Raw genomic sequence first — 26811 nt, forward strand, 5'->3', positions numbered from 1 at the left:
TTTGTGTAGAACAGAATGTACACATTATAGCAGCCTATCATGTTTGAGAGTATGTGTTTGCATTTTTTAAGAACTACATTTTTAACCTTGTATACCTTAAAAAGTGTCATAGTTTTGAGTTTTATAGTGGAGGAACCAGGCACAGTAATAGATGGAAGTGATACCATTGATGTGTGTACTGATATTTGAAGCAAGTCTCCTTGTATTCCGACCATTTTGATCTAAAAGAGATCCTGGTTGCTTACTGTTTAAGAATGCTGACAGGCCTAGGTACCACTGAGGGAGTCCTTGTGAATATCATTAGTTTCTGCAATATCCTCTGCCATCTTATCAATTTAAATTAGTGCTCATGTTTAGTCTTTTGAAGGGGACATAATCTGATGGCCAGGGAATAGAGATCTCACTTTGAAATTTTAGACATACATAAGAAACTCGTATTAATTGGTAGATAGCAATAATCACATGAGAATGGTTCTTGTTATTTTAAAAAGCTGGTTATGATCAAATGACACTTAGGTAGCATTCGAAATAGCTGGGCTTTCCTATTGATTTCATATTCTAGAACTGAGTTTGTAAGGTGCACTCATTTCAGCAGATTGATGAACATTTGGACTGTCCTGGCATCTGAAAGATTTTTCCCAGTGTTCTCCATCAATGTGTATCTAGGTAGGAAAAATAATGTGATAGCATTACGTTTTTCAAAGAAGTATAAGATCTAACCAATCACCAGGTCTGACTAGTTATAATCATTAAGAAAGTTGCTTTATGAATTTGTTCACATAATATAAAATCTGAATTGATGTTAACTCTCTGTGCCTTCAAAAATTTAAAAAGCAGACATTCAAGCTTTTTGATCTTCTGTAATATTTCCTCCCATTAGCACAAAATATTGGTTTCTAAGTGGTTTTGCTTCAAAGGATACCAAGATCAAAGTGACCCCCACTTTAAAGCCAAAAGAAGATTCTAAGAGCAGTTCTTGAAGGGGTCAGAGGAAAATACTAAGCAATTCCTCTGCTTGTCAGTGATATAATAATGTGTGTATTACTAGAACGGGCCCCCTTGAACTTAAACAGAGATCCTTGACCCCTGGATTTCTCTCTTAAAAATAATCTAAATGATTGACAGTAGAAGACTGTTAGTCTTCTTTGATGGTAAAGTCGTGGGGTTTTTCTGATGTAGAAGTGCATTGTGTTTTGTAACAGTAAACTGTCAGTAACTGTTGAGATAGGTCTGTTAACTTTTGATCACCTGTAACCCTAACCTAAATACTCCCAAATTTTACTTGTAAATTTTCATTTTTATATGTGGATGTGCTAATAAGTGCATCAACCATAATGAAATCAGTAACTGTTTTAAGATACTAAAAAGAATAAAATGGGAAAAGGAAGATTTATAGGACCAAAAAAACAGACTTGTAGATGGCAGGCATGAATGTATATTTATATACACATTCAAGATTTCTATGAGCTTTAGCTGTTAATGTTTGTGGACTATTTATATCACTTCATAAAAAGCAGCTCTTTGAGATAAGGCAAGAATACTTCAAAGGGACATATTCATATCCAAAAATAGAGAGGGGTGAGGGTTTACCATGTAGTTCAGCAATTTATTCCAAAATCCTCTTCAAGAAAGCACTTCTACCATGTGCAAAATAGCCTTATATATATAAAAAGAGAGTATCTCCTCTCCTTTGAAAGTGGTTCTAGTAACAAGATACTTTAGTCAGAGGCACACAGACTATGAGAAGTCTGTGGTCTTCAAAATGTTAATAAAAGTGATTTAATGTTATTAAAGTTTTTGTAGATAGTTAAAAAGCAATTCCCATAATTAAATATGTATTAGGCAACTGAAAATTAACCACTACTACGGCTGTTATGACCGTATTATACATATGACCGAATGGTGACCTCATTACCACGTTAACTTACTACTTAAACCGTTGTTTAGTGATATGGGTTCCAGTTGCTAAATATTTGTTTCCTTGCAGTTTGAGTTCATCTGCTCATCTAATTCTTTTGTGCATAAGAACTTCCTAAAGTCAGTATAATTTGTAGAAGCACAGTACAGTTTGAATCTCAGTTTTTCAAAACTTAAAAAAAATATGGCCAAAAGTAGTTTTAAGGAATTTTATCAATATTGCAGTTCTGGTGCCTGATTTTTTTCTATTTACCTAAGAAACATTTAAACGTCATGCGCCTCAGTTAGGTTTATTTGTAGAGTCTTTAATCACTTCGTAAAGAACAGGGTTTTTTAAGATGTGGCAAGAATATTTTAAAGGCACATACGCTTTTCTAAAACAAAGTGGAGTGATTGCCATGTGCTTCAGCAAATCATCCCATAAACCTGCTCAAGAAAGCACTTTGTGCTCTCAGCAAGAACATCACCTCCACTTTGATGGACAGGCCTCAATTTTGGCAGCTATGCTATCAGAGATTTAGACTAAATATCCAAGATCCCTCCCTAGCTCGGATTTTTATAGTTGAGTCTGTGGTTACAACAGCATATTGAATTCCATCTTGAGAGGCAAAGATTTAGGCTTAATATTTCATGAGATACTTAAGTATCAAGAGATACTTAATTCTTCAAGAGAGCCTAGTAAGCCATCTCCTTATCTTAATTTAGACTCAGTTGAACTGATTAATACTGCATGATGATAGTAAACTAGTTTCCTAGACATAACGGAGGTAGCTGCTTCTGGAATATGTTAAGTAATTTTAAAGTTAACATATTGAAAGAGAAATGGATCTTGGCTTCTCCAGGTGACAAAGTGAAATTTTTATTGTTGCAAAAAAAAAAAAAATACTGTGCCAATATTATATAACTAACCTTCTCCAACACTTTTGATGTCTTAGATTTAGTAATATTATTAAGACTTTTAAAAATGAAGACATTCATGGAAATTTATGCTTGATCATTGGTGAATGTCTCACAGTTTAAAGTACAACAGTTGAATACTTGTGGCTTACCTGTTGATGTGTTTAAACGTTAATGGAAAGTGATTAAACAATCTCCCAAATGGGCCTATGATTTTAGTAATAAACATGTTCTTTCTAAAATCTTCACAGTGTGAGTCATACTTAAAAACATTTTTAAATTAAGTACTATGTTCAGTTTCTAATTTCCCTTTTGCCACTGTGGAAAGCAAAATTTTGAAGCGTTTCTTACCTCCTGTTAGAATTTTTAAAACACCCACCAGTCAGACTATCTTGTGAGAAATGGTATCACAGTGAATAAAATTGGTATTTTAAATTAGGTTAAGTAGAATGTGAAGTACCCTTCATATTTACTAGTTTTTCTCCCATTGTTCATTGTAAGTTGCCTTAAATTCACTGATATATTTAAAAGTATTGGTTATAATAGGTACTCAGTAAAGTGGTCTGTAGTTGAATGTCTAAGCTAGCATTGTTTTAAAAAGTAATTTATTAATCAGAATGATGGTACATCTTGTGTTTAGCAAATTTGTTTGCATGTTGATAAAATTTCCTAAGTCTTTTTTCTTAAATCCAATTGATCCTACAAAATAGTTGATTAATGCAGCATATGAAAAAGCTGGTTATATGTTTCAACTGGTGTTAAATGTGCCTGACAAAATCTTACATCATACAGTATTTTTTAATTAATAGAACTTCAGTGATATACTTGGTAGATATTTCAAGCCTTTTCTGTGTCTTACACAATGGTGCTCTATCCTATTGTTTTCTCTTTTCAAAGAAGCATCTGAACACTTGCATTTGCATATTCTTATCCAAAGGCATTCATGTCTAAGTGGGTTTTTTAAGTTGATTAAAATGTTTTTCTTCACCTAGAATGGTTTCTACAACAGCTGTGGCCAACTGAATCTGAATGTCAGTAGTTTGTGGGAAAGGTGAATGTATTAGATTAAAGCTCTTAGAAAAAAGCTTTAAACCAAACTATGGACTTGTATCATGATTTAACAGTATTCTTGAATCTTTCTTGCAGTAATTTGTTCCTTTAGTTGTACAGTAGCTCTGTGAAATAATGTTGCTGTGAATTGATACTGTAATCAATAAAGTGCTTTTAACAGATTTCATGTAGCATGTTTTGATTTTTAGTAGAATTACTTTTAAGTCCCAGAACTAAACTCCAAGCCCAATAGTTCATGTTCAGTTCTAATTCCTTTATCTAAACATTGGTAATTATTTTCTTCATGAAAAATGAATGGGCTGCTGGAAGCAAGGAAGAGACTGGAGTGCCACTGACCTATTCTGTAGTACTGTGAATGTTAGCCTACTGTTAAAAGGCCACAGATTTTCATCAAAATGTCATTTTTTTCCCTTAAAGTTCCCTTAGGAAAAAGATGAGCAGGTCTCCCCAAGATAGCCATAAAAATCATTAAAAGATTAAAACTCACTAAATGCCAGTATAAATGCTACATTTATCAACTATCAGGCAAACATTTTATTTTCACCTTGCATACTTATAAAAAATCTAGTTTTGTAAAAAGTTGAAGGTTACATAAAGTTTATAAATAATCCTGCAAACATACATAGTAGACAGTCAAGTAAATGTGCAATAACTTTGAACGCCAACAGCTACAATTCTTTATAATTCATGGGCTTGGTCATAGGTGCACTTATTATCCCTAAGCATAAAGGCTGGGCTTCATTACTTTAGTGTCCCATTTCCAACACTCATATTTTCAAGCTTGATCAGGCGGAACTGGATTCAAACTAGTGATGAAAAACTTAGTATAAACTTACTATACGAGAATCACACTACACTACACTATTCTGTAGTTCCCAAACTTCAGCATGCATCAGATCACCTTGAGGGCTTGTTAAACCAGAGATTCCTGGTCCCCAAACCTAGTATTTGATTCAGTAGGTCTAGGATGAGACCCAAGAATGCAATTCTTTCTTACAACTTCCCTAGTGTAGTGCTCCTGTTGACTGAGGGACTAAATTGGGAGAACCACTGTACTAATGAGGTGATACCAAACCACTATGCTATTTCAAAAGTTCAAGTACTTGCATATAAAGATTAAGAACCCCCCCCCCAAAAAAAGATTAAGGCCTTGAAATTGTAAACTTAATTAGCAGTACCCAGTCTTAGACATGTTTTTCATGTTGCAATTGTTACCTAATCCCACTTCTTGGTGGCTTGTATCATTTTTTGGTTATAAAGCAACAATATTAGCCATAAATGAGTATTTATTTGGATTTGAATATTGCATTCTAATATCCGATTTGCATAAAAAATATTTTTGAAAGCCTTCTATGGCCTAAATAATATTTTCTCCTTAAAATATCCTGGAAAACAGTGTTGCACCTGTTGTGAAAAGACTGAATAGCATCCAGGAGCCTTAAAGGCAGAGAAAAAGAAGTACTGAGTATTAAAAGAAAAAAGCATGAAATGTTATCCCTCCCATGGAAAAGCAGCATAAACTATACTTGCCAAATGTGCTGTGTCTTCTGGGATTGTGCCTTTCTAACAAGCATCTAGGTGATGCTGATTTGGTGGTCCTCAAAACTACGTTTTGTGTAGCAAAGCCTTAGAATGTCAGTTTTTTAATGTTTCCATATAACTTTTCTATTAGTTTTTAACATAGAAACAAACAATACTTGAACTCATAAACATTTCATTAAGGTAAAAAACATAATTTTTAACCGTGACCTGTCAAATTCATACAATGTTTAAAAGCCACCCCGGGGGACAACCCAGCAGTATCCTTGGCAAATACTTTATAAAGAACAGCATTTGTACATGACTGTAGCCACCCAAAATTCAGATCTCCCATATCTCTGGCTATTTTTATCACTTCAAACTTAACTCTTAAAACTGAGATAGAAAGCTTTCCTTACTGGAATCAGAGCTGAGGCTGGAAGTGTTTCTTGAGAAACATGAGAAAACTATTTAGACGCAAATACCTTTATAAGGACTCTATAATAACAAACCTATATACTGTTTTACATCAATTTTAATAGGAATAAAAGAGGGAGTAAAAACAGCATTATTAGTGGTTTACATACCTGCCAGGATGCAAAAGTGATTGTAACCTGCATAAATAATACACTCAAGAACATTCCACACTCCTTTGTGGTTAGAGCAATGCAGTTTATAAAACAAAAATGTGACTATTCCCATTGAAATAGGCATCAAAAATTCGTTTTGAGAAAGAAGATGAAAGGAGCATTCTCTAACTCCTGGATGCCAGGAAGCAGAGTTTTTCAGAATCAAAAACAAAGAGAGCCCTAATTAAGAGCAAGGCCCCACCCCGCAGGGGTCAGAGAGTTGGTTCTTTAAACTAATTCATCATTTTCACATATCAAAGGATTTTTCTTTACCCAAAATTAAAACTAAAGAGACAACACTTTTCAGAAATGCATACACCCTGAGATAGATCAATACCAGGATCTACTCAAGGATTTGCTATTTAGGTATAGTTAGTATAATTCATATGTAAAGTCACTTCATAAAAATAACTGTCCCCATCTTCCAAGTTCCATCTTCTATCATGATCACCAAAGCAATCTCTATTGTTAAGATTCTTCATCGCTTGAATGTAGAAACTGCTTAGTAAAATTCTCCAGCTCGTTTTCAAGTTGAACAGCTTTATTTCTAATTTAAAAAAATGAATAAAACACCAATCTAATCATAAAGGTCAATGAGAAAAAATGCATCCCATGCAAATCTTAAAAAAAAATCACTAGCCAGCTGTTGCTACATTTGTCTGAACTCACATCATCAACTCTTTTTAAAGCATTTATTATATGTGCTACTGTAACTTTGCAATAAACACAGAATCCAATGGCCAGAAGAAAGGTATACTGAGATAAAATCTTTAATAAGAATGAAAAGCCTAAGAGACAGTGGAGTCATATCACCTTACATGGGAGTTACATCCTAAGTCACACAAAGACATAATTGTTCTTGAATTCCCGTTAAGAATAAAGCGTAGAATAAGTGGTTTTATGTATACACAAAGTAGCTGGTAGATGTCAAAGGACCATAGTTACCAAAAATATTTTTTTTAAATATTAAAATTGTACTTGATGCAGCCAAATGCCCATAACAAGAGGGAAAACAATGTAAATTGACAGGGGAATGCAGGTTTGTATCTCCCATTCTCATACTCTGCCAGGGCACACACACATACTTAAATGAGTTTCTCTCTTTTCTTGGTCCTGTTTTGTTTGTTGCTGAGTGCATATGGTCAAGGTCATAAGTTAAATGTTCTTGTGAACTCCACTGTATATTTCTTCAAGTAATGCTCCTGAAGCATTAGTTAAATTAAATTATATCTGAATGGCTAAAAGCCTAATTTAGTAACAAGGGAGATTCCAAATATTATGTTAATAATATTCTAAACTTATTATGTTAATATTATTCTAAACTTTCCTATTAGAAGAATTAGCAGATCAAAAATGTTGATACTTATTCAAGTCAGTCCTGCCAAAATCTGAAAGCTACATAAGTACCAATAATCTATTTTATCAGTTATGGCTTTTTACTATAGCAAGATGAAAAATATTTAAAAACCTACCTAGGTTAAAAAAAAATTTCTATTGGATATAGTTTCACCAAATTTGAAAAGCTGTATTTGGGATGACCTAACTTAAAATAGGAGCAATGGAATATGTGAAATTAACTTGGGTGTATTTGTGTGTGAGAAGTGATGCTGGGGTTTAAGTGATAGGCAGTCACCTTTTTCAGAGACCCTGAAATGGAGATGCAATGAGAATGTGACTGCTAAATCTTAATCTTTTCAGATTAAGATACCAGGGATGGACACTATCACAGGTGTTTTAAGTATAATGTCCCAAAATCCACGTCATAAGGACAGCCTCGCCAATTTGCAGGCGTTGCAAACTGTTTTTATATAGGCAACTGTATGTAGCATGTGCCCTGGTAAGTAGCAGCAGGAAGTAAATGATGCTTAATGATTCTACCAGACTTGTAGGTGAGCCAGCTAATGGGTAATAAAGCTGAAAGAACTGCCAAGAAGTATAGATCTCGTGGTGATACTTCTGGTCTTGACCCCCAAAGCACAATTTATTTAGACTCCAAAGAATCCATGGCAAATCATATTAAACCAGAATTCCACATTATATTAGGATATCTTGTTTACTTCCGTTGCTTCAAATTTAAGTATACCTAACAGTCCCCAATGAGAAGAAAAGCTATGGGTCTTGGATATGTAGGACTGAAAATTCATACTCATACTTTTAATTACAAAACTTCTGTTCTGAATAAGGACTAGTATAGCTTAACATAGAGCTATAAGCTTAGATCTAAAAAATTCCTTTAAATTCAGATTTGTTTTTTTGTTGTTGTTCAAATTAGCTTTCATTGAAATTGCAAAATTACAATTAAGCCAATGCAGAAAGCCAAAAATTTTAACATAAATTTGCTAGTGATTTTACATAATTATATTTTGGTAATGAAACCAATAAATGTTCATATTATTAAGGACAAAAGGTTCAAATACCTTAAGCGCTTTGAATTGTTCTGTATTTTCTCCAGTTGATCTATCTCTTTGGATAATCTGGCAATTTCCTCTTCTAGACGTCTTTGTGTAATATCAACTTGTTGGCACAGGCGAGCAAAAGTGGTTGCCATTTCCCTTCAAATAAAAAATAATTTTATCAGCAGTCATGAATGTCTTTTAAAATGAATAAGCTTTCATTTAAAGTTTATATTAAAAAAAGAGATCACAAGTTTAAAAAATTCCCAAAAATATAAGGTATCAAAGAACACGGCTAAGAATGGTATGAGGGAGGGTATGGCACTTATAAGCTTAATATGACTGTGGGCTTAATTTCATCTGGCCTCAAGACAAATGCTCAGTGGGTAATAACATTACTCTGCCATATTGCTGTAAATATGAATAAGCTATAAAAAGGCAAAGGATGGGTGTATTTCTTCAGAAGCATAATAAGCCTTACTCTTGTCCCCTGCCTACAGAAATAAATTACTGAGAACAGGAAAGAAAATTTCATGAACTTCTGTGACAGTCAAAAATACTTTAAACTATAGCAACATTTAACCACATTTCTAGAACAAAAGGGCTGTATTTAATTTGTGTGCTAGTTAATATGTTAACTTTGGAAAATATATTTATATTTTTGCAACTTGGAGCATGCCTCGTAGGTGTGTACCACTGGAATTTGATGAACTGACTTGTTTTTCTCTGCAACTATTCTCCTGCGCATCTTCATCTTTCCCAGGGTCCTTTCCCCCTCCATTCTCTCCCTATCTGACCAAATACCAATATCAGACAAATGAAGCATCTTTTTATTTTAATATTTTATTACATTAATATTTAGCTAGTATTATTATTTTAGCTATTATTATTATTTTTAGCTAGTATTATTTTAACCAGAGTAATTATTTGAGGTTGCCTCCATTAGAGTGTAAAGTCCTCTAAGGAAGAATACAAGTTATCTTTAACTTTTAATTTCCCATAAGTTCTAGAGTATTTATTGTCACACGGTAGGCAATTAATAAATGTTTGATGATGAAATGAATAGTAAGCTTCATTAATTCTGTTTTTATGAATGTGAGCCTCAGCTGATTTTGTTTGGAGGTCCAGTTTATCCTCATTAAAGAAAAAGATCTTAATATAAATAAATCAAAATTAACAGTTATATAAAATAGGAGCTCAATAAATATTTGGTAAATGAGTGAACTAATTCTGTGGTCTCAGTTCTGTGCCCCCATTGCTTCCATTCCCTATAGCTCTAACTTAACTAGGTTAGTACAGGCTCTGATCTTGTGTCTGAAACAGTTTAATCTCCCTGCAATTCTTGTCTCCTGAGTCTAAACCACTTTACACACCACACCACTGCAAAGTTATCTGTTCTAGAGCTAAATGTTAATGATATCACTCCCAGGGTTCCTAATTATCCAAACCTCAGTCCTAGTGTTAGGTTTATACTTGAATGGACCCCTTCTTATGTACACATCTGCCACACTGAAATTATCTCACGTTTCTGAACACATTCCTTTTCCCCCAACCTTCTTGCCTTTGGTTTGAGCTGTTTTCTCTGTCTTGCTCCTTCTATTCTGATGTTCAAGTCTCATCAGGCTACCTCTCCTCTAGGAAACCTTTGCTGATCCACTATCCTTCATGATTTCAGATTCTAGGGACTCCCCTGGTAGCAGAGTGGTTAAGAATCCGCCTGCCAATGCAGGGGACACGGGTTCGAGCCCTGGTTCGGGAAGATCCCACATGTCGTGGAGCAACTAAGCCCATGTGTCGCAACTACTGAGCCTGCGCTCTAGAGCCTGCGAGCCACAGCTACTGAAGCCTACGTGCCTAAGAGAAGCCACCACAGTGAGAAGCCCACGCACCGCAACAAAGGGTAGCCCCCCACTTGCCACAACTAGAGAAAGCCCACACACAGCAATGAAGACCCAATGCAGCCAATAAATAAATAAATAAATAAATACTCAATGCCATTTAAAAAAAAAAGATTCTAGAGCCTCACATTATGAAGCTCTCATTACTTTTCACTTTTCACCTTTTATTATAATTATGTACATGTTGTTTCTTCTATTAAATTGCAATCATCTTTAGCTCAGAAAACTTTCTAATTCAGCTCTCAGGGGCACTCTAATACAGAATATTATGCATTGATTTGACTGGAGTTCTATATGTTTTTACTAAATCAATGAAACAAATATTTAAGAGACATAAACTTGGTGGACCCAGGTATTTATTATTATAATAAAATTCTCTTGAGTTTTAAAAAATCATGCCTTTAAACCTACAAATCTGGGCTATAATAGTAAAAATAAATTACGTACCACCATGCATTTTGAGCCCACTTGTTTGGTATCATTCTGTGTTTTCCACTTTGGTGGCAATTATAAAATGTGTTCATGTTGTGATAATTCTTTGAGCTCTACTCTTATTTATGCATTTCTACATGTATGTCCTACTTCAGTAAAGCTTTAAAACAAAAATAGATGAATCTTGCAACTTACTGTTGTACTTGGTGGCTGCAGTTGGCGCTTGTGAAGCTAACAATCAGCTGCAGTTTTTCAGTTGCATAATTCACAAATTGCTGTTTAAAGGCTCTCTCTTTGGCACGGGTGGTCCAAGTCAGCCTTTCATAAAGATACAAAGCTCCATACATACTTAATGAAACAGATATGAGTTTCCAGCCTACAGTTTTCCAAATCTGTAAGATAAATTCACAGCTTACTTTGAGAAAGAAAAATACCACTAGGGAGATTGTACTAAAAGGCATTTTAGAAAACTCATTGGCTCCCTACAGGTCTTTGAGTCAGATCCATTTTTTAAAAATGTATATTCCTTCTCTATGAGAAAATATGAAATTACCAGAAATCAAGTCGAAAAAAGGAGCAGCACATAAATACCAGGCAAGAACTTTTATAACCTGCCAGGCATTTGGTAAGTTGATTAAATGTATCTCAAAAAGGGATGTTAATTTAGGTCAAAGGTTTAAAAAACCAAAATGAACTGTATATAAAATAGTTAACTGGGAGTTCCCTGGCAGTCCAGTGGTTAAGACTGCATGCTTCCACTGCAGGGGGCACAGGTTCGATCCCTGCTTGGGGAACTAAGATCCCACATGCCGCGTGGTGTGGCCAAAAGAGAAAAAAGAAGAAAAAAAAGATAACCAACAAGGACCTACTGTATAGCACAGAAAACTATACTCAATATTTTGTAATAACCTATAAGGGGAAAGAATCTGAAAAAGAATAGAGATATATATATTTGTGTAACTAAATCATTCGCTGTACACCTGAAACACAATATTGTAAATCAACTATACATCAATAAAAACAAACCAAAATAAACCTATGCTGTTAATGATATGAAAAAAACTTTTAGCATATAAGAACTACTACAAAAAATAATATTTAATACTTTAAGGCAGATCCCTTTGGTATTTGGAGAAGGCTAGATAAGGGACCTGGATCATTCCTGTTACTCCAATGCACAAATACTGTTTCTTCGTGTGCTGTGATGTAAAAGTAGGAAGTATTGTTTATGTTGTGGTAATCATTTCACAATATATACATACATTAAATCATGTCATACACCTAAAACTAATACTATTTTATATGTCAATTATATTTCAATTAAAATTTTTTTAAAATATTTTTTAAGATTAGACTTGTGAAACCCAATTCACTAATTTTAACTTACAACTTTTCATGTCATCTTATAGATCTTGGAAACTGAAGTAAATATATCTTTCTTTTCCTGATCTAGCAGGTAGCTTTGCAATAATTTCAATTTCAATTACACCAAAAAATACTGTTTCAAAAAAAAAGTTACTATTTCTTACCACTCCTCCAACAACAATGATGCCCATAGAAGTTCTAGACGTAAGAGAGGCTAATGCTGTTATTAAGGTAACCATGAGTTCTTCCTGTGACGCATTATCTGGTGTTGCTGGATTGGTAGGAGCAGTGGGAGTAGAAGCTAAAGATCTGGGAAGCTAATAAGGTTGGGGGGGGGGAAAGGATTAATTCAATTAAACCACTACAAATGGAAAAGTTACATTTACAAAATTCGATTGTATTCTCTTTTAAAATTACAGTAGTAAATCTACAAAAAGAATGACTCCAATTAATGAGTTTACCATAAATACATGAAGAAAATAAAAATGGTCTGAAAGTTATCTCCTGTGACATGGACCAATGATATCATGAAGAATGAATTTTCATAACATACAATGAGTCTACCTAAAACAACAAGCCTTCAACTCTCAAGTGAAATTAAAACTGTATATAAAAAAAGTTTTTTTACACCAAAAAAACAATCCTTAAAAAAAAACTGGACTTCAAATTTAAAACCTTGGGAATTCCCTGGCGGTCCAGTGGTTAGGACTATACGCTTTCACTGCCGAGGGCCTGGGTTCAATCTCTGGTTGGGGAACTAAGATCCCACAAGCTACGTGGCCAAAAAAAAAAAAATTAAAATTAAAAAAAAAAATAAAAGCAAAGTTAAAATCTTTTACACTTCAAAATACACCATAAGAAAATTAAAAGGCAAGCTACAGACTGGAAAAACATACGTATTTGGAAATCATGTATCTGATAAAGACTTGTATGTATCTGGAATATATATAAAGAACTCCCACAAGTCGATAAGAAGCCAAATAACCTAATTTAAAAATGGACAAATGATTTGAATAGACATGTTACAAAATAAGATACACGAATAAGCACATGAAAAGATGTTCAAAATCATCAGTCATTAAGGAAATACAAATCAAAACTACAATGAGATACAACTTCACATCTGCCATAATAAAAAAGACGATAACAAGTCTTGATGAGCATGTGGAGAAAGAGAACCTTAATACATTGCTGGTGGGAATGTAAAATGGTGCTGCTGCTTTGGAAAACAGTTTAGCAGTTCCTCAGAAAGTTAAACATGGAGTTACCATGTGGTCCAGCAATTTCACTCCTAGACATATATACTCAAGAGGAATGAAAACAGATGTCCATATAAAAACAGTCTATGAGTATTTAAAACATCATTATTCATAATAGCCAAAAAGTACAAACAACTCAAATGTCCATCAATTGGTGAATGGATAAATAAAATGTGTAATATCCATAATGGGATATTATTCATCCAAAAAAAGAAATGGAGTATTGATACATGCTACAACATTCATATACCATGATGACAAACCTTGAGAACATCATGCTAAGTGAAAGTAGCCAGTCACAAAAGGCCACATTTTGTGTGATTCCATTGATATGAAATGTCCTGAAGGGTAAAAATGATAGCTAGAGAAACCTGACTAGCAGTAGGGCTGGAAGTGGAAATGACAACTGACTGCAAATGGGCACAAGGGTAGCCTTTGGGGTGACAGACATGTTCTAAAACTGGATTGTGGCGATGGTTTTACAACTCTAAGTTTTCTGAAAACTTATTGAATTGAGGGACTTCCCTGGTGGCGTAGTGGTTAAGAATCCGCCTGCCAATGCAGGGTACACAGGTTCGAGCCCTGGTCCAGGAAGATCTCACATGCCGCGGAGCAGCTAAGCTCATGTGCCACAACTACTGAGCCTGTGCCCTAAAGCCCATGAGCCACAACTACTGAGCCCATGTGCCTAGGGCCTGTGCTCCGCAGCATGAGAAGTCACCACAATGAGAAGCCCAAGCACCGCAACGAAGAGTAGCCCCCGCTCGCTGCAACTAGAGAAAGCCCACGCACAGCAATGAAGACCCAACGCAGCCAAAAAGAAAAAAAAATTAATTAAAAAAATTATTGAATTGATAAATTCAAAAAAGTTTTTAAAAAGAGACTCTAAACTGGTAGAATCAGATACATACCTGTATAGTACAGCAATAACCACCTAATAAAAAGCCTACTCAAAAAAAATATATATATATAGATATATATATACCTGAAAGATAGGCTCTGATAATCCTAGAAGCACCCGCTGAGCATTTGTAGGACCCAAGAAACGATGGACAAGGGAGGACCAGCCCAAGGAAAAATGAAATACAATATCCTCTTGAAAATCTGAACATAACTTGTGGCAATTTAGGTCATAGCTGAGATCAAATTTCTTGCAAGGAATCAGTGTATGTAGTTTATTCTGTACACCAGCTGGAAGTAATGGCTTCAAATTTTCTAGAAAGAACCGAATTATGATATTTTAGTTAACAACAGTAAATAATATTTTATAAAATATCTAAAGGATTTTATAATAAATCTTTTAACAACGACATAAAGAAAAAACTACACATGAACTTGCAGACATAAATATTACCAATAATTTCTTGCTGGGATTGAAGCATTGAAGCATTGACTTCATTGGTGCACCGATCAGCCAAATTTCTTCCCATTCCATCTTCTATGTGCTTATTTAACTCCTGTTAACAATGGTAAATGTCCACGTTATTTTTTCTCTAGAATATATGCAGATTTTATTAAAATGTCAAAAAAGTAGTAAACACTAAAATGATCTTATTCTTTTCTAAGATGATAATTCTTCTGTGTACTTTATAGTTTAGATTTATTACAAGAGTGCACAGGAGATGTAATAGTTTAATCATGTACTGATTGCCATGAAGACACTAAAATGGCCAAACCACTAAAGAGTGGAATAAGAGTCAGAATAAGATAAGGAAACTGTATCTGAATAACATTTAACTACAATTTAACTTACATTTTTATATACTTTCAATACACTTGGAGTAGGATGAAACTCAGAACAAAATTCATCAACCAAAACAGAGAGTCGACAAATTTCATCTGTCATTGCACATGAAACCTAAAAATATTAAAAAATCAGAATTAAAATATTTAAACAAGATTACCAACTACTCAAAAAAATTAAATTGAAAAAACTTAAATATTCCTTTAAGGTAACAGATACCATTTCTAGCATTATCAAAAGTATTTCCATTCCCAGATATTATAATCACAAAGCTAATGTTACCCACCTTATTTGCAACCTCCTCTGTAACCTCCCTGATTTTTTTCTTAACATCCAGTGTTAAAAGGTTCATCTGGTTTCGGATAAAGTCCAGTCTATCAATTTGGTCTTCCCTCTCTTCTATTGAATAAACCCTATTATAGTATGAAAAGTAATTAATATTCAGGGTGTATTAAAGTCCCACAGAAATTAAGTACAAACACTCACTTATATATTGAACCATCTGTTAGCATGATAGAAGAAAAAAAAATCTTGTATTTCAACATCTAAAAGGATTCAAATAATATTTCACTTATAAAATGTTTTACAGATGATTGGATATAAACTGTCTCTCTGCTCATGTGGTACCTGAATCCCACAAAGGATTAATAAGGATGCTAAATCTCCACCCATTTCATAGATATGAACAGTCAAAACAGAACTAACTCAATATTAAGTCTACTTAATAAACAGGGGCCAGTAAACAGCACTCTGCAAGCCCAATCCAGCCATCCGCTAGCTTCTGTTAAAGTTTTCTTGGAACACAGCCACAAGCATTCATGAACTTATTGTGTATATGGCTGCTTTTGCTCTAAAACAGCAGAACTGAGTAGTTGCCAAAGAGACAGTATAGCCTACAAAGCCTAGAATATTTACTATCTGCTAAAATTTGTCAACCCCTGGATGATATAGGAAAATAAAAGCCTGAGATCCTTTTAAGATCATCTTTCCCAAGACATCTGTTCCCAAGGCATGATTATACGAACCACCCTCAAATCACATCTTTTTTGTGCTACGTTTATTTCAATGTCCTGTATTTTTATAAAAATTAAGGTCAATCCAGTGGACGAATACTTACTTTGGCTACCATAATAAAGCAACTGAGCTCACTATAGAGAAACAGTGTGCATAGGGCCAGAGATCAGAATCTGGGTTCTGATCCTTGAGTTTTATATGCTGCAAATTCTCTAATGTTGTACATAATGCATTCCTGCTAAAGTGTCAAAATTAGGCAACAGACCTAGATATGAGTGGAGTTTTGTTCTCAGCAAGATCAAATACATTTAAAATCCCCAATTTTATATCTTGGATTTAATCTTAGATTCTTTATATCTTCCCATTGATTGGCTTAAGCCCACTTAAAGGTCCAATTGAGGCTTAACATCATTATGCTTACAACATCTAATAACATCTTAATCTCTGTTTCAAGTATACCAAGTTTGTGAGAACTACCCTCTTCTTCGACTAGTGTTGGCACTTTCGTGTATTCATTTTCATCATTACAAGGTAATAAATGGAAAAAATTACTGCAATATAGTATGACATATAGAGTAATGCTTACCAAATTCACTTTCTGGCTGGCAGGTAGTATCACCTTGTTTGTTTACCAGCTGATATAAAACCACAACTGGCATAAAGGAGTGATTTCAAGGTTTCAATGTATGAATACATGAAAGATGAGTGATAGGTTGAATGTAAAAAGAGGGCACCTGTTTTGGACTTCGAGAAATTCTGCTGGAAGAAATGGTTCTTTCACTGCTTTAAAGACATTTAAAGCCACTGAACATTTTAAAATCACAGCTCACACACGAGAATACTGAGATCCAGGGGATGTAAATGATGTATTTGTTCAAGGTTGTAAAAAAAATATTTATAGTTTCAAATATTCATTAAAAAACATGCAAGTAGGCATCAGCTAAACCTGCAAGGTTGATGTTAGTGTGAAAGGTATTTAATAATATAAAAATTTTAAACCTTAGTCTAAAGAATTCATATTGACACAAAAATAATTTTGCAATAAAATGAATTCATACCTTTTCTCTGCTGCTGCCACGTTTATTGAATCCATTATGTTTTTCACCGTTTCTAGTATCTGTTTAGCTCTGATAGTGTGCTGTTCAAACTTTGTTTTCACTGCTGACTGCGAGATACACTCCTGCGAGGGGCCCAAGCCATAACACATTACTGTAATTCCATCCCAACGTTTTCAGGAATTTAAACACAAAAACTTGCTGTTTGTAATGTTAACCAAAACAGACATAAGGATAGAAAATAAATGGATGACAAACACAACTTAAAATTATAAAGGTAAAAAAAAATGTCAAAAATTTAAAAGTTAAAAGGCTTTAACAGCAAGTTCATAGCTTTGTGTAATTTTACACAGTAATGTGCAATGGCTCTTTGACTATATTATTTTTTTAAATAAATAAAAAAAGGTACTATTTTCAATGTTAAAAAAGGTTTCCTATTAGGATTACTAATTTTATTTGGATCACCTTTAATCTACTTCTAGTCCATCTATCTTGATTTTTCTCATATTTGCAATGAAAACCTCATGAAGTTCTTAAGCCATGAAATAGAATTCTACATTGAAACAAATGAACGATACGATTCACATAAAGTTAGTAAAAAGGACTTCTACAGATTAAAGCTTGAACAAATTGAAAAATACTATTTAACAGCAAACAACCTAAGTAATATTTTAAATTGTTTATAGAAAAATATCTAAAGCTATTTCTAAGATAATCCCATTATTGTCATTGGACTATATAGTGTGTGCATATAGGTCAGAATGATGCCTTATCTCATGTTTCACTTTCACTAACTGTAGCTCACAACTTACTAACAGTTGTACAAATCAATTAGTGTTTCATGACCTGTGTTTTTTACACAGAGAATACATCAGAATGCACCACATATGATGATGGATATTTCTTTAGTGAAATTTTGTTTCAGTTTCAATATATGTGCATATTACTTGTTATTTAAAACATTTACTGTGATTCATCATTTAAGTGCTAGCAAAATTATTAAATTAAAATTGGCCTTTCACTTTTACATCACAGAAAAGTCCAATTCTGTACTGACATAACATTTGAAAACAACCGCAAGTGTAGAGAAATACTATCTGGTCTTTGAACAACCAAGAACACTCATCTGGGTCACGACATCAAATTAGGGATATACTCCCCAACTCTCCAATATTTCCATGAATTCATCTTCTTGAACTTAATATAAAACCAGTACAAATTGTGGTAATTACTTCTGAAAGTAATTACTATCCTTTATCAAAATAAATAGCTTTTAAGCTTTAAAAGGTAGTCACTTAATACACTAGCACTATATTTGTTATGGTGAAATCATTAGTATATTATATATTCATTCAGTGTTCTATTTATAATCTATGCTGAGCCGTCACATCTCTAAAATGATTATTTCACTAAGAGAGAAGAGACTTTTAAATTCTCTCTTTGGTATTTTTTTGAGGTATAGGAAACAAAGCAGATTCATTTCTTTAGCTATAGGGCACATGAGGGTAATTCATTTAGTTAACAGTTTATGTCTTAACTCAGAGCCCATTACTTTTTTTCAGTGCATAGCCTTACTTTTGCTCATTGTCAAGCTCATTTATACATCACTCAATTATCACTAATCCTGAAGAGATTACTAATAAGAAGTTACAGTATTCCTGTTCTGTATATGCCAAAGCAGAAGCCACCAATAACTACAAAATATTAAACATTTAAAGTGCAAACTGCTTATTTTTTTTCAAACTGCTTATTTTTTAATGACCAAAACAAAGTTATGATTTTACTTTAAATAACTATCTCATAAATTGCCAAATTAACCATCACAAAAACTATAATAAAAGAATAAAAATATTTTTAAAAGAAAAAAAAGTTAAAAGAAATTCTGTTCCTCGATGAAGCAGATCTAGATATCAGCAATGAAGACCCCAAATTTGTAGATGACAGCACAGTATTAGAGCTAGACTAGAGAAAAAGAAAAGACCTCCAAAAGTTATTAGGCAATATACAAGTTATTCCTTGATTCAAAAATATACATTGGTGAATAAGTATAAAGAAGAAAACAGGCAATCTTTTTCTAATTAAAAAGTATCCCATACTGACGTTCCCGCTGATCAGAAAAATATCAGAAGTCAACTGCAAAAGGAATACTCTATTCCAAACTAAGTATAGGGAATGCTAATTTATTTTTTAAAATATTTATTTATTTGGCTGCACCAGGTCTTAGTTGCAGCATGTGGGATCTAGTTCCCTGACCAGGGATTGACCCCGGGCCCCCTGCATTGGGCGCACTGAGTCTTAGCCACTGGACCACTGGGGATGTCCCAGGGAATGCTAATTTAAATAAAGGTTCTTTACTGAACAGTTTCTCAGAGCCCTTTATATACTAATATACTTATGAATCTCCATGGGAGACATATATAGCATGCAGCAGTTCCCAGACTTATTTTATCAGGAACTCTAATTTTCCAAGGAGAAATTTAAAATACTACACCAGACAATTTAAATTCCATCTTGTCAGAGTATCCTGTAGGCTGTTTTAAAACTTATTAAAGATTTAGAACCAAAACAATAATCACATCTCAATTATGATCATCTTCTCATTTTCTAATAACATCTACAGAAAACAGCTGATGATTTAGTCATATGTAGTTACAAATTTGTAAATATTAATATTTATGTGTAATTAAGACATACAGGGCTTCCCTGGTGGCACAGTGGTTGAGAGTCCGCCTGCCGATGCAGGGGACAGGGGTTTGTGCCCCGGTCCGGGAGGATCCCACATGCCGCAGAGCGGCTGGGCCCGTGAGCCATGGCCGCTGAGCCTGCGCGTCCAGAACCTGTGCTCCGCAATGGGAGAGGCCACAACAGTGAGAGGCCCACGTACCGCAAAGAACAAAAACAAAAACATAAACCAGCTTGTCAAGTCCCCTTGATAAAAGGCCCTAAATACCCAATAACATGCTATTTACCACTCCCAATGTATTATTTTGAAATATCTTAAACTGACAGGAAAATTGCAAGAAAGAACACCAAGACACAATATACCTTTCAAGTAAATATACCAAATGTTAACATTCAGCTTTGTTTACCTTTCCTTCTCTCTCTCCATGCAGATCTATATAGGTAAGTCTATATAGATATTCATCTTTATACATACCTGTATATATTTCTTCCTGAACAATCTGACAGTTCATTGTAACCACCACAGCCTTACTACTAAATATATTAACATGTGTCTCCTAAGAATGGGGACATTTTCCTATACAACCACAAAACAATTACTGTATTCAGAACTTTTATCACCAGGACAATACTATTAACCTAACGTACAGTCCATTTCCAAATTTCACCAGTTGTCCCAGGAATGTCCTTCACAACAAATTCACTGATACAAAACTATTAAGAATAGTTAATGGCCAAATATTTGGGCAAAAAAATTTTAGATTTCTAAACTGTGTTCAGAATATACACTGTCCAAATATAGGTTGAAAACAAGAAAACATATGAATAGAATTAACATTGATTTTCTTGATTGATTTTATTTAATTTCCAAGCCTTATTTAACTTGGTACCCTGAAAGTTCATAATATTCAGCTTCTTTTAAACCAAATGAATCTCAAGAGGTCCATAGCAAAGATCAGACTGATAAAATGATTAACTTGGTACAGTTTTTCTTTATACAAAAATCATCTTATAAGACTACACACACAATATTGAATTCTAAAAACAGAGAAAATGTGTATAAAGGCCACATTTGTGATCACAATGCAAAAAAAATCAAGAAAAGTTAGATGATAATAATCAAAACATCTGAATTTTAGTAACTCCTGTATTGAATAGGAAATGCCAAAAGCTATCATTAAAAATTAATCAACAATGAAACTGGATACTGAAACCTATAGAATACATCCAAAGCTACACTCACAGACAAATTCATGGCCCTAAATTCTTTCTTAAAGACCAAAAAGCAAAAAACAATCCCACTTATATAATGAAAGCAGAAAGAAACTTTGTGTAAAGATTAACATAGAATTTAATGAATAAAACCCCCAAAATACTATGTATCAACTGATAAATTAACCAAAGTCTTTGGAGGAAAAGCAAAGCAATCAGATCATTGGTAAATCCAATTAAGGTTTAAAATACACAGATATTTCTTGTATCCTTTATCTATCTATATATATATATAAGTATAGATATAGAAAAGGAATACAAAATTTTTTTAAATGAACAATTTTATACTAAATCATAATTTCTCAGAAATGCACCAATTTATAGGAAATCATAAATTACCAAAATTAGTTTTAAAAGTAACAAATTTCAGCTTTGACAAAAGTTGAAAAGAGTTGTCAGTGCAGTTACCAAAAAAAGGTCTGGCCATCCAGACAAAATTTTTTGCCACCTGATTATTTCTTTAGGTAAATTCAAATAATTTCTAGCTGATTCTCATTTTATATCATAATTTTAAACAAAAATTTCAAACTCTAAAGCCTAACATTCTCCACAACTTCATGTAAAAGCTCTTGCTCATAAACAGTTTTTTCCATATATAATTTTTAGATGCTCAAATGAACTTTTACAACAAAAAAGTGAAATGCCAAGTTTCTTCTAAAAACATTAAAAAGAATAGTTCCTACGTCTGCCTGATTATTGCAATCACTCAGGGAACTTTAAATATATAACAGATTCCTAGGTCCATCCTAGCCCTACTGGATTAGTCTCTGAGATGAGTCAGGAGTCTGCAGTTCTCTAAAGTACCTCATGTGTTTCTCATCATCAGCCGGGTTTGAAAACCAGTGCTCTACAGCACATCTTTTATTCTTCTCATTCCCACCTCTTCAAGGAGATATTCTGGGAAATCAAATGCTGTACCAGGAACCAATATGAAAGAGGTATAAATGTATAACTGAACAATATATGATTTGGTAGGAGAAATCAATGACAAACACACATGCACACAAACACACAGGAAGAAAGAAAAGCTCAATAAATAAGAAAAGACAAGGGAAACAATGATATGCTCCCCAATTATTTTCTCCATGGATGAAATGACTATAACCAGTAAGAGTGAGGAGAGCATTGAATCTCTTGTGAAAGCAAAAGGGAAAGAAGATAAACAATGGTCTTTGAGTAACTGGGATATCATATATCCTATAGCTTAGTTTGACAAGACACCTACTGATATCCCAGTGACCTCTGATATCCCAGAGGCCTGAGAACGGGTTTTCTTAAACACCTTGTCTTTATCTACCTAATGGTCTTTCTCCCTCTCACCAAATTAAAAATAGGGGATAGTGAGCAAATGGTTAATTTTAAAAATTCTGCCAAGTACATTCAACATTTATGTCCTTACTATTAAGACAGTTACTACTTATAAGGAAGAATAATTACTGATGGAAGTTTTTTTTCATTTCTGAAGTATTTGTGTTCATCTGCGGATGAGAAGGAGATATGCAATCTAATAAGCACAACTAAGAGCTAAATTAGAGTCAAGAAGATTAACAGCTAGAGAATTTTTCAGTCAATGTAGAAAGTTTTAATGTCTCTGAATAAAACACCTACACCAAAACATAAGAGTATCTTCCCTCCCCAGTGCTGCACACACATTATCTATTCATGCACCTCAGCAGTTTAGATTCCTAAAATACAGGACCTATATCTTAATTATTTTTGTATTCATTTATTCAGGACACTTGGCATAAAACATGGAGAATTAACAGGTGACAATACAGTTTAGAAATGTAATTAACTTTTGTCCAATGACATTAACTATGTTCTATCAAAAAAAAAATCTTCATTTTGCTCTATTATCCATTCCAACAGCAATTACATTTCTTTAATCTTGTGCCTGACTATTGAATATAGAATATTTTACCCACTGAACAACAAAATATTAGAAACTAGTGTCTCATTTAAACACAAATACATTAAAGAAAAAGAATAGGAAGAAATTACAATCTTTAATTTTCCATTCTTATAGATCATCCACTTTGCAGGGACTTTCCTTCTTCCAACTTTCCTCGTTTTACTTGCTGTGTCAGAAACTACACTAAATAACACCAAAGGTTACTGACAAAGGTAGGTAGTGAAAACAGAAGATTATGCTCACTCTCCAACCAATGCTACGGTTTTACATTAGTCAGTACATTCACAAAATTCCTACCTCAAAGATTTGTTCAAAATTCTGAAACTCCTGCAATCTCGCCTGAAATCCTTCTGCAAGTGCCCCACCTGTAATATTTAGGTGAAGATTTTAAAACCTAGTATATAGCAAGATAAAATTTCTAGCATGCTATTTTTATAATCTATTTGTATTTCAAAAGGATGAAATAATGAATACATACCACCTTCTGGCATCCCCTGGGCTTTGTGCTTTCTGGCACTAAGAACTTCCTTTGCAGAAACAAAAAAGATACGATTCCGTGCTTCTAAAGGATCCACAACTTTGAGCTCCTCCACCAAGAAATGTAGGCATCTTTCCATGTGCTGTCTGCGTACCTAGAGAAAAACAGGGTATTAAAAGAATTCTAATAATTAAACAAATATAACAGTTACTGGCCTATACTAAACTCCACTTATAGTGATATTGTTACTATATGATATGGTAACAGTTGTCTTATACGTAACAAATCCAAAAATTCTAATAAATGAAGTTTGATACTTGCTGACAGGAAATCTTCCTCTTAACTTAATGATTCTTCCTTGAACATTTAATTTAAAATTCTGATGGACCATCAAATACTACACAACCATTAAGAAACATACTGTAGACAAACATTAGTGTTTAATGGCATGGGGAAAGGTTCCTAATTCTGTATTAAGGGTATATGATGTGTACATATATTTATGTAAATTAACAGGTGGCATGCAGGCAATACCCACAAAACTAGGTGGCATTTTAATTTCTTCCTTAAGCTTTTATTTTCCAAATTTTCTACAGTGAAGCTATTAATACCTTTAAAATCAGAAATTAAGTGCTACAATAAATTTGCTATAATGAAGTTATCTTTATTTGAAATCAGAACATAGATGGTATATTTTTCTTCTAAAAAACACTGGGGGGACTTCCCTGGTGGTCCACTGGGTAAGACTTCACGCTCCCTATGCACGGGGCCCAGGTTCAATCCCTGATTGGGTAACTAGATCCCACACGCATGCTGCAACTAAGAGTTAGCAGGCCACAACTAAGAAGCCTGCATGCTGCAACTAAAAGGTCCCACATGCTGGAACGAAGATCCCACAAGCTGCAAATAAGACCCAGCGCAGCCTAAATAAATAAATTAAAATAAATATTAAAAAAAAAACTACCCGGAATTAAAATTGGGGAGAATGCATTAGCTAGGGATTGGAGCTCTAACTTTAGGTTTAACAATAGCACTTGGGTACCTAAATTAGGAAGAAGGATTGGAAGTTAGTTAGGGTTTAGTACCAGCCTTTAGCATTATGGCTATGATAAGAGATCTCCATGTTAAGACTTAATAAAATTAAGCTAAATAGGAATGGAGAAGAACAATCTGTTGGTGATATTTCCTAATTCTCTGATGATTAAATGAGACCCCAATTTGAAAGAGTATGATTATAAAGCAAGAGTTAATAACAACAGGATATAAATCATCATATTAAGCAAAATTTCCATTTGGGGGGTGAGGGGAAGAATGAAAGCAAATAATCTAACATGTGAATAGTGATGGGATAGTGTAAATTTCATTTTTTTAATGCATTTTCTAAGTTTTTTTTAATAATAAACACATACTACTATTAAAATCAGAAAAAGTAGTATCAAGCCAATTAAATATTATTTGTAGACCAAATACCAGATTCTCTACTCTTTTTAAAATGAAGTTTCTAAAACCACCAGCATGACTAAACCACCAGCATGACTAAAATGAAAAACAAAAATACCAAGTGTTGGCAAGGATATAAATCACGTGGAACTCTCAATCTGGTGGTGGGAATATAAACTGGTATGAGCACTTCAGAAAACACTTGGGCTGTATTTATTAAAACAGCATATTCTTGGGAATTCCCTGGTAGTTCAGTGGTTAGGACTCTTTTGTTTTCACTGCCAAGGGGGCGAGTTCAATCCCTGGTCAGGGAACTAAGATCCTGGTAAGCCATGTGGTGAGGCCAAAAAACAAACAATAAACCCCCAGCATATTCTTAATCTGTAATCCATCAATTCTACTCCTAGATTATACCCATGGATTACTGATACCTGTGTTATTGACATTTTGAGTCCGATAAATCTTTGGTTTGGGGGCAGGAGCTGTTCTGTGTTATAGGATGCTTAAAAGTATCACTAGCCTCTACCGACTAGATGCCAGTAGCACACACCCTTAATTGTGGCAACCAAAATATTCCCTGGGGGACAAAATCATGCAGCCACTTACACTGAGAACCATTGGTATATACTCAGCAGAAATGTACACCAATGTGCACCAAAGAGACATATACAACAATATGCACAGGGACCTCTCTGGTGGCCCAGTGGTTAAGAATCCGTCTTGCAACACAGGGGATGCTGGTTCAATCCCTGGTCGGGGAACTAGGATCCCACATGCCACAGGACAACTAAGCCCACGTGCCACAACTACAGACCTCACATGCCACAACTAGAGAGAAGCCCACGCACCGCAACAAGACCCGACACAGGCAAAAAATCAATTAAAAAAAAAGAATATGCACAGCAGCATTATTCATGATAGCTAAAAACAGGAAATTTATCCAAATGCCCATAACTATCAGAATGAACAGATCAACTGTTATTCATAGGATGAAATACCACACAGCAATGCACTTCAGCTATGCACAACAGTATGCATACATACCACAAATGTAATGTTGAGCAAAAAACCTGACATAGAAGTAGATACTATGTGATTCCATTACATAAAGTTGAACAACCAGAAAAACAGGGGGTACTGGGGTGCTGGAATGTTCTGCTTCTTGATCTGGATCCTTCTTGATCTGGATCCTTACACAGGTGTCAAATTTGTAAATTCACTGAGCTGGACACTTATGATTTGTACACTTTTCTGTCATGTTATACTTAAATAGAGAATTTAAAAAAACAGGGGACTTCCCTGGTGGCACAGTGGTTAAGACTTTGCCCTCCCAATGCAGGGGGCCCGGGTTCGATCCCTGGTCAGGAAACTAGATTGGCAAGCTGCAACTAAGGAGCCTGCCTGCCTGCGACTAAGACCCAGCACAACCAAATAAATAAATAAATATTAAAACAATAACAAAGAAACAGAAGGACATTTCAAGATCTAAAGTGATTAGATAGTACTTTTATAACATAACTTTCCTTCAAAGTAGCTTAATACTCTGTCTCTATCACATATCCACTTCAGGTTTTCTGTAACTATATTCTTCTCAAGAGAATAGCTGCTTATGATGTTCTATTCTATGAGATGTATTGTTTCTTCAGATAGCAATGTACATGACTGTACTTCAAAACTTACAGAAAAAAATAACTTACATCTTCCATATATTCTGGCTCTGATGCAGAGGCATCCCAACGATTATTCAGAATAAAAATATTAGGCTTGGAAAGTCGCTCATTTACCTTGTGAAAAAACTGTTTTTCCTGAAAAACATGAAATATCCAACAGTATGT

General features: G+C 34.1%; 1 protein-coding gene across 1 annotated transcript in view; it reads right to left on the reverse strand.

Annotated features, from left to right (window-relative positions):
- Window positions 1–4509: 4509 nt before the first annotated feature.
- MFN1 (mitofusin 1) overlaps window positions 4510–26811 on the reverse strand; it is a 34035-nt gene continuing 11733 nt past the window's right edge. Inside the window, exons 7-18 of the mRNA XM_082840553.1 lie at window positions 26674–26781; window positions 23537–23690; window positions 23356–23423; window positions 17196–17317; window positions 15410–15536; window positions 15133–15237; window positions 14734–14836; window positions 14365–14594; window positions 12285–12437; window positions 10951–11147; window positions 8450–8584; window positions 4510–6579 (exon numbers count right to left, since the gene is read on the reverse strand). Of these exons, the coding sequence (XP_082696679.1) occupies window positions 6501–6579; window positions 8450–8584; window positions 10951–11147; window positions 12285–12437; window positions 14365–14594; window positions 14734–14836; window positions 15133–15237; window positions 15410–15536; window positions 17196–17317; window positions 23356–23423; window positions 23537–23690; window positions 26674–26781 (1581 nt within the window). The 3' untranslated portion in view covers window positions 4510–6500. The remainder of the gene's footprint in view (window positions 6580–8449; window positions 8585–10950; window positions 11148–12284; window positions 12438–14364; window positions 14595–14733; window positions 14837–15132; window positions 15238–15409; window positions 15537–17195; window positions 17318–23355; window positions 23424–23536; window positions 23691–26673; window positions 26782–26811) is intronic.

The sequence above is a fragment of the Leucopleurus acutus genome, assembly GCF_964270905.1.
Source record: "Leucopleurus acutus genome assembly, chromosome: 5".
Classification (NCBI taxonomy): Eukaryota; Metazoa; Chordata; class Mammalia; order Artiodactyla; family Delphinidae; genus Leucopleurus; species Leucopleurus acutus.